Here is an 11,634-nt window from a genome sequence, read left to right on the forward strand (position 1 = left end):
TTTGTATACGTGCAAGGTTTAGCACGTCACTTCCACAAGACCCGTACACCGGCTCTTCTACTCAAGCTTGACATTGCTAAGGCTTTTGACTCTGTTTCATGGTCCTACCTGTTGGACATGTTGGAAGCACGAGGTTTCGGTACACGTTGGCGGGATTGGATGGCAATGGTGTGGGCTTCCTCCTCATCGAGAATTCTGGTCAATGGCGTACCATCTAACAGAATCTGGCACAAACAAGGACTCCGGTAGGGCGACTCGCTGTCACCTATTTGTTCATTCTAGCGATATGGAGCCGCTCACCAGTTTACTAGATTTGGCCACGGACAGTGGTCACCTGTCCAAGTTACGTGGAAGGAAGGTGATTCTTCGTACATCTCTCTATGCAGATGACGTGGCTCTCTTTGTTAATCCTCGCAAGGAGGATATGAGGATGATTGGTCATATTCTTGAATCATTCGGTGCGGCCACAGGACTGCGGACAAACTTCTCCAAGAGTGCGGCAATGCCGATTAGATGCGCGGGTTTGGAGCTCAGCGACGTGTTGCGGTCAGTATCTATTCCAGTGGTGCAGTTCACAACAACCTACCTGGGGATGCCACTTTCCCTTCGGTCCCTTAAAAGGTCAGACTTCGACAAATTCACTGCGTCTTTTGATGGGAAGTTGGCGGGTTGGATGGGAAGTCTTCTGTCTAAAGATGGCCGGCTTGCGTTGGCCCGTTGCGTCCTGGCTGCCCTCCCGGTGTACATGATCTCAATTCACCCCTTCCCAAAATGGCTGTTACAATGGATTGATAAGCGCATAAGGGCTTGGGTCTGGCGGGGAGCGGAATCGTGCAACGGTGGCCACTGCAGGGTGAATTGGACACAGGTCTGCAAGCCGTTGCGTCTGGGAGGCCTGGGTATTCCGAACATGCAGCTGTTCGGGCATGCACTACGTCTACGTTGGCTTTGGTCTCGATGGGACAGCCCTGCTAAACCGTGGTCCGGGATGCTTGTGCCTTGCTCGGACAAGGAGATCTCAATTTTCGCCTCGGCAACGCAGGTTACAGTAGGTGATGGCAAAATAGCGCTATTCTGGTATGATGCCTGGTTGGATGGCTTGGCACCGAGAGATCTGGCCCCAAGTTTGTTTGTTGCTTCGGTCAGAAAGAGGAGGACAGTCCAGGGAGCTTTGGCGAGTTCGGCATGGCTTTCGGACCTCACAACCAATTTTAGGGATGAGATGCTAGACGAGTTGATCGAGCTGTCCAGGCGAATGCAGAATGTCCTCCTTAGGGAAGGCGTCAGGGATGAGATCACATGGAAGCTATCAACGAACGAGAAATACTCGGCCAGATCAGCATACAATTTGTTTTCTCGACGCAGGTGGACACGCAGTATGTAGATCTCACCTGGCGAGTACGCGCACCACTGAAGTGTAAATTTTTCGTCTGGACGGCAATGCTCAAGAGAGTGCTTACTACGGATGTGTTGATGCTCAGAGGATGGGAGAACGACTATTTTTGCCCCCTGTGCAGAAGAAACTTGGAGACCATCAGTCATTTGTTCAGGGAATGTTCGTGGTCTAGAAACCTCTGGGAGCAAGTGTCATCGTGGACGACCTTTCTCCGTTTTCGGCCACAGGTCTGGAATGAAGATGCACCGTTGTTGGTCTGGTTTGAGGAACTGTCCGGTACAACGCTGAAGCGAAAAAGGAAATTCATGAACTCGGCGACAATGCTCACTTGCTGGAAAATATGGAGAGAACGAAATAGGAGGATTTTCGAGAAGAAGGATAGGTCGGTGGTGGCCGTCATGGTGATGCTAAGAGATGACGCATCCATTTGGAAGTTGGCAGGGTGCCCGATCACCTTTGATCCGGGCTGAGACTTGGTTGTACTGGTTTCACTGGTGGAGCAAAGCTCCATCTGAGTAGCTGCTTGATCACGCCTACCGTTTTGTCGCTTTGAGGGCGGGGTTTCGGTGTGATCTTTGCCCTCTTTTCTCACCCCTTCTCCATCTTCACCTATCCACGTACTCTCATTGTTGCCCATGGCATCCCTACTGCAATAGAATCTTAGCAGCTCTCCTGCTAACTTTCAAAAAAAATTCTTTGCCTGGCTCTTGGTCCATGCTCAGATCCACACGCGGGAAGTTCTCCTGCAGAAACATATTGTCGTTCCCGAGCACGCGGGCTGCCCCATCTGTCATGCCGCCCTGGAGACGGCGTACCACCTCATCTTCGACTGCCCGTTTGCCTGTCGGTTCTGGGCTTCTGTTGGGCTTACCGCTGAGATTGCCTTCGTCCGTCAACTTCACCAGTTGCACCCCTGAGCTCAACACCTCCTGCTTCGGGCTCAACATTCCTGCTCCTCCGCGGTTGTTAGATCTGGAAACACCGCCACGCAGTTGTTTTCAAGGGCTGCCCCGTCGCTTCTCCTGCTACTGAAGTTGTGTCGTGAGGACGCCATGCTCTGGCGTGTGTGTCTGTCTCGGACGGGTTGTGGATGTGTGCCTTGCCTGTTCGAGGGGACCCCCGCCTGTCTAGGGTTGTCCTTTGTGTAACCACCTCACCCCCCTCTCTTGTGTGGGTCTTGTACTTGTGATCACTGTTTACCCCGAGCCGCTTGGCTCACATATATAGTAACGATTCAGGTGGGGAACCCCCCCCCCCAATGAAAATTCAAAAAAAAAGCCGGGCGATCTAAATAACCCTCCCATACTAAAAGTTCTAATAGTTGCCGTAACAATATTTTTTCTTAAAGCAGCCTACATTTTACCGGAAAGAAAATATAATTACTTTACAATCAATGTCCATGGCTTCAATGATTTGTGTGTGTGCAGGGGAGCAGGGTGGCGTAGCTTGGCCGTTTCACAACTCATCATGTTACTGTTGTCACTTAATTAAAATTCTTCACCGCTTTTCCAGAATATGTTCACTCAAAATGCATACACTTGTGACATAGTGGGATGATTTTAGCATCTTGGTGTTCAGAAGCTCACTAGCTTACATGTAGTCAGTCTCGAGCTAAAGCAACAATGAGGTCTAGGGCATTGCCAAGGCTAGAACCTTGTCCATACATGTGAGTTCTTCCTCGACCACAATCTAAACAATAGTTTAGCTGACGTCATGCCAGAATGATTGATTCACATGTAAATTCATAGATTGTCATACCAATGCCTGTTCAACTGATGTAAAATTCACAGAGATGATATCAGAGCGTACTCAAGTGTAGGATCGACCCTTAGTTAGTATATTCATTTAGTTAGAAAGCCCAAACTATTTTCTAATAAACCTATCTCCCCTGATGTATGTTGTCTATTGCTCCCTCAGTTCCAGTGAACAATGTGTGCATCTTAGGATTTAAGTTTGGCCATCATTTAGACCAATAGTAGATACGTTTTTCAAAATTACACCATCAAAATAATTTTTCAAATACAAATTCAATGTTTTTTTTGTCGCACATAACCCACATATTTTGGTTAAATCAATGGTCAAAGTTAAATTATGAATTATGCTCCCCTTATTCATTGAAATGGAGGTAATACATGCTACTTATGCTATTATGCTGCAATGTAACTTTGACCATGCGATTTGACATTTTTTGATATATTTTGCACATGTGACTTTGGCGAACAAGCAAGAAAGACCAAACGTTTATGATGTATCTTAGCGTTGTTGTGATGATCTAATGGTTGCGATATATTTAGGTATTGTTGCCAAGATCTATTGGTGCTCATTTACAAAAAAATATTGCCCCCCATCTTCATTTTTTTCTTACCATCGTTGCTTTGCCACACGCGAAGGCCGGTAATGCGGTTTTGGTCACTGGAAGTTCTAATAGTTGCGGTAACAATATTTTTTCTTAAAGCAGCCTACATTTTACCGGAAAGATAATATAATTAGTTTACAATCAATGTTCATGGCCTCAATGATTTGTGTATTGGGGGGGGGGGGGGAGCAGGGTGGCGTAGCTTGGCTGTTTCACAACTCACCATGTTACTGTTGTCGCTTAATTATAATTCTTCACTTCTTTTCTAGAATATGTTCACTCAAAATGCATACACTTGTGACATACTGGGATGATTTTAGCATCTTGTTGTTCAGAAGCTCACTAGCTTACATGTAGTCAGTCTCGAGCTAAAGCAACAATGAGGTCTAGGGCATTGCCAAGGCTAGACCCTTGTCCATACATGTGAGTTCTTCCTCGACCACAATCTAAACAATAGTTTAGCTGACGTCATGCCAGAAAGATTAATTCATCTGTAAATTCATAGATTGTCATACCAATGCTTGTTTGACTGATGTAAAATTCACAGAGATGATATCAGAGCGTACTCAAGTGTAGGATCGACCCTTAGTTAGCATATTCATTTAGTTAGAAAGTTTAAATTATTTTCCAATTAAGGTTGGTCACACCGCAGGTAATATCTCCAACAATGCGGGTGTCTATTTGTGAGCTTCTAGAAACGGAATAATGAACGGAGTAATAAACATTCATAGTATTTTTGAAGAATGACAATAAGATATTTTGAACTGACTTATTCGTAGATCTTGACTAGTCCAAGGGGAAAACCATATATGCATCCATGATGAGGATAGCTCAGTTGTCTGCATGCGTTGGCTGATATTTTTTCAGGCGGACATGGACGATAGTGGCTGATGCTCCTTACACCACCACATATCAGCTTTTTATTATCCCATTGGACGATAGGCCCCGAATGTACTTTCAACAATATTTAGGCACCAGACTGGTAATGTGCTCTAGGACTATAAATAATGCAAGTTGAATAAGGATGTTGATTCATCATTAGAAGAGTATTAAAACAGATCGAGCAGAGCGAGAGATGAGAATGGGGTGCGGCTTCCTCATGATTGTGCTTGCGTTGCTAGGGACGCAGACAACACGAGTGTCTGGCGCCGTAGCGACAAGTGGTCGGCAGTATGAAGAGAGCAATCTTGTCGTTCCGTCGCCGGCCATGCTCGGCAGGTGCCCGAGGAAGTGTGGCAATCTGAGCTTCGCCTACCCCTTCGGCATCGGCTCCGGCTGCTTCCGCGACCCCGACTTCAACCTGACCTGCGTCGTCGACGGCGGCAGCGGCACCTCCAGGCTCTTCTTGAGCGACAACATCACCGAGGTCGTCGCCTACGGCGATTCCGAGCTCTCCGGCATCAAGGTCGGATGGACGCAGTACATAATCATCAACTATAACGAGGAGGTCACCGTCGTCTCCGGCGTGGACGTTTACAACTTGTCCTCTTGGTTGCCTCCGGGGAGATCTTTTGTTGGATTGAATGCCGTAATAAACGTCACCGGCTGCGGCTTCGACACGTACCTGCTCAACCACGACTCGAACACGACCTTCAGGGTCTGCTCGACCACCTGCCCCGGCACCGAGATCACGGAGACGACGGCCAGGGAGAACTGCGACGGCACCTGGTGCTGCACCGTCCAATTTTCTAGCTTTAATGGGTTTCAGTTCAGCTTTGTCCGGCAGCGCGGCGTGGATAGCAGCAGGGTCGACCACACAAGTCCCCTGTGGAACAAGATGAGCGTAACAACGGACTATGCAAGCCTGGGGTGGAATGTGGTGGATCAGGCAAACTGTGCCGAAGCTGTTAGACACGAAAAAACCTACGCCTGCCTCAGCAAGAATAGCAGCTGCACTGAGAGACGGTCGGCATATAGCGACGGCTACTGGTGCTCCTGTAACGTCGGATTCCTTGGCAATCCCTATGTTGCCGACGGCTGCTTCCGCGACAAAGGTAACACATGCATGCATGCATCTCTCCAGCTAATTTAAACTAACCCATGCCTTATATTAGAATTAATTTCAATAAAACGAAATATAACATCATTTGACTTGCACTATATATATATAAAAAAAAGAACCTTCATTTTTCTTTCAAATTCCTTTTTTCCTTTGGTTGCAAAAGGGTTAAATACGTTTGACTGACTTAGCAATTTGTAGAAATTACTACTCCAGAAGCAATTATTTATTTACATTTAAGGTGGGTACCAGGTATTATCCTAGTGCATCTACAACAGGACTTGGCAAATCCGGTCACATAAACGTCCGCTGATGTCTTATATTGTGGGACGGAGAGTGTATAACATTATAACTTTTTATCCAGACTCGATCTATATCTTGGAAACAAAAAAAATGATAAATCATATTATAGCCACTATCCGGACTTGACTTTATTGTTTCTCTATCAAGGATCGAATTTTGAGTCAAAAGTTTGTGGGGCGATAAATGAATGTTTGTTGGTTTACTCATTTAAAGTGCATTTAAGAGTATTTTTGCAAAGTTTTAACTATCGGACCATGTCATTAACGGAGGCTCAACCAGAAGCTATATTATACTCCCTCCGTTCCTAAATATAAATCTTTTTAGAGATTTCATTAGAAGAGAATAACCACGCACTAGGCATGATATAATATACATGTATACTTGACACATATGAGGCGTCCTAATTCCATAACTAAGATTTCTATCAATACATCATATCTATACCTACTAATAAAAAAATAGATATTCTTGGTCAGTCATGCTATTTTACATAACATTCCCTCACGTTTATGTTAATCAGCCGACATTCCAATTTTAAATCAATTGTTTTGAATAATCCCTTTATCCTTTTGGAAATCAACCCGCGGGCTAGGTATATGTCAGATTTTTGATTTTCCAAGAAACCCCTTGATAATTGAGTTAATCAACCCGCAGTACATATCAAATACTTTAAAAAATATCCCCATGTTTCAAAAACTTATTTTAAATTTAACTTGTTATATATGAAGTTTGATTAAAAAAATATGTCGATTCTGAATATGATGTTATTTTGTTTGTTAACCATTTAAAAGATGTTATATAGGATGCAACCTTAATCAATAGCATGATCCGACTTTCTTTCATATCGGTGCCAGTCCAAATTCACATTGAACACCCGATCAAAATCTGGATAGAAGACAAAATAAATCTATAACCATGCACATGCACGCCTCGTCAAAACCTCACAGAAAAAGCATATTCATCGTCTTATGCCGGGTGACAGAGACATGCCTTAGAATTGGAAACATTCAAATGTTTTATGATTGTGTGAACACTTAGTCCACTGTTGATGATGGTAGGAAAGAGGATAAGTGGCTACACAAATGGAACGCCGTGTGTCGAAATAAAGGACGTGGACCTATTAGAGTCCAGATTCATGATTATTGGGTTAGAGGATTGTGTTTTCTTTTCACCTATTGCAACTCACGGTCTATCTTGTTGGTATATCAAAAACAAGAAGGAAGAATTAATAAGGCAGATGAATTGCATTGTGAAACTCACTTGCGTCCCTTCCCTGGTTGTAACTTGCTTTGGACATATAAACCAACATACTACAAAAAGGGAACATACTTCCTAAAAAGGGAACATGCTACAACAGAGTATACTAAAAACTATGGACTCATTTACAAAATTTTCATTTAACTTGCTTTGAAATATCTTAGATGTAGTATATGAACACACTCAAAATGATAAAGGATTATATATACAACCACATGGTAGTATGTGAGACATGGGTGTAGTTACATTTGGTAGAAATAAGTGCAAGTATATTGAAGCTTCAAAAACATACCAAAAAAAGAATAAAGGACACTGAATTTCGAGATATTACCTTTAAAACTATAAAGCAACCATAATGCAGCTCGTTCAAAACAAGCAGGAACAATGGAGGTAGAAATATATGTGAATCTTCCAAATAAGGGTGTCCAGCCGCATGCCCGCATTAGGGTATCCATCCTTGTAAAGGATGAGGTAAAGCTTGGTCATTTTGCGCTTGACAATGGATGTAAACCTAAGGCCGAGAAAAAGCTACCTTTCCAGCTTTGAAAACATTTTCCTAGTACTTTTTTGTGGTTGTAGTATTTCATTTTTTGGATTACCATTTATTGCTTCTACATAAGCTTCTATACTAAAACCATTTTTATCTCAATTAAATAACGAGCTATATGTTCCACAAAAAATATGTCAAAATATACTATCAGAAATTAAATAACATGGCTAATATTAAATGATAGAGGTCATTTGGATCTCAGAACTTCAAAAAATCGTATGTTTCACTCACACATGGAAAAGATAAGTGAATTCAAACTCCAACACACAAAAGCATGTATTTTATCTTTAAAAAATGGCTAGCAATGATGCATATGACCAAAATCCTAATAATGAACATAGATCAATGAGATCCAAATGAAAAATGTACTGGTGTTCGGCTGCAAACTTTATAACATAATCGTTCATGCACATATTAGTACTTATCCCCACTTGCAAAATTATGTCTTTGATTTGGCTACTTATATTAAAGACACCATGTAATATTGTACTTTGTCTAAGGAAACTTCTGTTTAATTTATTTGTGAAAATAGGATATAACCGAATCCAACGAGTGGAAAATTGCACACGACAATGTGGGGACATTGAAATCCCATTCCCTTTTGGCGTAGAAGAAGGTTGTTTTGCAAGGAAGGTATTTCAGCTCAATTGCACAAATGCGACAACCTCTACACTCCAAATGGAAGATGATGTACATCAAGTGGTGCACATCAATATTGAGGAGGGGCTCATTGAAATTAAATACATAGCATATTACCAACAAGAATTTTTAAGGATTTACATTGATGAAGAACCTGATCTCTATATGGGTTATGGGGAAACAACATTATCACAATGGGCTGTTGCTAATCTAACCTGCCAAGAGGCAGAATTGGACAACAATAGGTATGCATGTATTAGCATCAATAGTGAGTGCTTGATTGTCAACTCTACAAAAAATCGTCTCTACGGTTATCGTTGCAAATGCTCCAGAGGCTTTCACGGAAACCCATATATCCAAGAGGGTTGTCAAGGTACTCTTTCTTTATCTGTGAAGCAAATCTCATAATTACCTGTCATGGCAATTTGTACAAATACTGCTAGTGATAAGCCTAGTAGTGGCGCGGGGTAAAATGCTAGTAGTAGCGCGGGGTGCCACACTACTACTAGCATGCTACATCTAACGAGGTAGTAGTAGCGCGGCTGCAACCTGGGCTACAACTAAGTAGTCATAGCACAGTTCTGGACCCTGCGCTACTATTAACTATGTGTATTTGTGCGGTGCTTATACAACAGTTATACATATTTTTATAGAGTCCAACATATACATATAGCACTGATAGTACATGGTAAAACAATGTCTCATCATCATCATCATTATCATAGTGATATAACAATGTCTCATCATCATCATCATCATCATACGTTAACCACTAGCTAATTGTTAGCATTCATGACTAAAAATGCACAAACTAATTGTTATCATCCTAGGTAGATAGCTTTCCATCACATAGTAGACATAACACGATCGACGGTACAAATATCCACTAGTTAGCTAATTAGTACCGATCATGACAAGTACTAGGACCTGCTCATCTCTTTTAGGGAGAATAGATGAGATGTTGATTCAGATATTAATCACTTCAGTAGCACTGATCTCTACTATATATTAAACTTATCTGTCACGGTCTAAGCTAGATGAGATCTTGGTTTAGATATTGATGAGTGCAATCAAGCAAATGGTACATGTGAAGAGGTTTGCAATAATATCGTGGGAAGCTACTATTGCAGCAAGTGTCCTGATAAAATGGACTATGATACAACAACAAGGAAATGTATGTCAATAAAAAGACAAATTACTTACTTGGGTGAGTTCTCTAGATCCATCACATTCGCTGGTAAGCAAATGAAAGAATGCAATAAATTGGCTAAGATGTGTTTATTATTTTCAGGTGTTATCATTGGGTTGAGTGGTGGCTTTGGAATTCTACTTCTCATCTTGAGTGGACTTTTCATTGTACACAGATGGAAAAGATACAGCCAAAGGCAGTTACGGAGGAGATATTTTAGGAAAAACCAGGGTCTTCTTTTAGAACAACTTATATCATCGGATGAAAATGCAAGTGACAAAACAAGGATTTTCTCGGTGGAAGAGCTAGAAAAGGCAACAGACAACTTCCATCAAACACGTATCGTAGGCCATGGAGGGCACGGCATGGTATACAAAGGCATATTATCTGACCAAAGGGTAGTGGCCATAAAAAAGTCTAAGGTGATTGAGGAAGGTGAGATCAATCAATTCATCAATGAAGTCGTCATCCTCTCCCAAATAAACCACCGAAACATCGTAAAGCTATTTGGATGTTGTCTTGAAACTGAGGTACCTCTGTTAGTGTACGATTTTATCTCAAATGGATCGTTGTTTGGTATTCTTCATTCTGATTCTAGCACTGGTTGTTTATCTTGGGATGATTGCATAAGGATTGCTGTGGAAGCTGCGGGAGCCCTCTCTTATCTCCATTCTGCAGCCTCGATATCGGTTTTTCATCGTGATGTTAAATCATCCAATATACTATTGGATGGAAACTACACAGCTAAAGTCGCTGATTTTGGGGCTTCGAGACTAGTTTCTATTGACCAAACTCACATTGTGACAAATGTGCAAGGCACGTTTGGGTACTTGGATCCTGAGTATTATTACACTGGACAATTGAATGAGAAAAGTGATGTCTACAGTTTTGGTGTTGTACTCATTGAGCTACTTCTCAGAAAAGAGCCAATATTCACAAGCGAGTCAGGCTCGAAGCAAAACTTATCAAACTATTTTCTTTCGGGGTTGAAAGGGAGGCCAGTTACAGAAATAGTGGCTGCCCAAGTTCTGGATGAAGCAACTGAGGAAGAGATTAGCAGCGTAGCTTCCCTTGCAGAGATGTGCTTGAGTCTCCGAGGCGAGGATAGACCTACCATGAAGCAGGTGGAGATGGCTTTGAGGGTTCTACAAACAGAAAGGTTAAAACTGTGCCATGTTGATCCAGGGAATGGAGAAGAGAAGGAACCACTGCTAATTCCAGCAAGAGAAAAAGGTAGCTCCCATCAGTTGGTCGCTTCTGATTGTGGCAATGCTAATTTGCCATCTGAAAACATCAAACGGTGCTATACCTTTGAGCAAGAATTCATGTCATATGATGGTGTTTCACGCTAGATGTGTGTATGAATCTAGCCTCTACGCTTACTGCACCTATGATCATTTGTCCTTTATGCATCGATAAACAAGCACATATGTACGTTTTTTAGGTCAGGCACCATGTAACCATGTACTAGTCGGTAGTGTAATTTTAACTTCACAGGCCTGGTGTGGAGAAACTACTATACCAAACTTTGTGGATCCTGTGAGTCCACCCTACGTAGGTTGTCTAGCTAGCGAAACTGATTTTTGTGTACCCACACACATTGCACCCCCGTTGCACCCATGATAAAAAACTTACCAACATATTTTTTTTAAAATTTGAAACTTTGTGGATGTGATAATGATCAAATGTTTTAGGTGCTTGGAATATTTGCTGGAGAAATGACATCTGAGGAGCTTTGTGCAAAAAAAGATTTGTGTTGAAGATATGTGAACAGTACTATTGGTGCTGAGCATCATTTGTATTTCGTCTTGTATGAAGATCATTTTATGTTTTTTGATGACCAAACTTTGCAAGCTCAAGAAACATTTGCTCATAATCACATTACTCAAGTTTTAGAATTTTTAATTATTTTTCTATTTTTTGAATTTATTGTTCACTTCGTGAG

General features: G+C 42.0%; 1 protein-coding gene across 1 annotated transcript; it reads left to right on the forward strand.

Moving 5' to 3' along the window:
- Positions 1 to 4,694: 4,694 nt before the first annotated feature.
- LOC123406026 (wall-associated receptor kinase 3-like) lies at positions 4,695 to 11,130 on the forward strand. The gene is made up of 4 exons (XM_045099528.1): positions 4,695 to 5,746; positions 8,394 to 8,873; positions 9,555 to 9,707; positions 9,792 to 11,130. The coding sequence occupies exons 1-4, from the start codon at positions 4,828 to 4,830 to the stop codon at positions 11,039 to 11,041; spliced, it is 2,802 nt and encodes a 933-aa protein (XP_044955463.1). The 5' UTR covers positions 4,695 to 4,827; the 3' UTR covers positions 11,042 to 11,130.
- Positions 11,131 to 11,634: the final 504 nt, after the last annotated feature.

This window comes from Hordeum vulgare, chromosome 6H (genome assembly GCF_904849725.1).
Source record: "Hordeum vulgare subsp. vulgare chromosome 6H, MorexV3_pseudomolecules_assembly, whole genome shotgun sequence".
NCBI lineage: Eukaryota > Viridiplantae > Streptophyta > Magnoliopsida > Poales > Poaceae > Hordeum > Hordeum vulgare.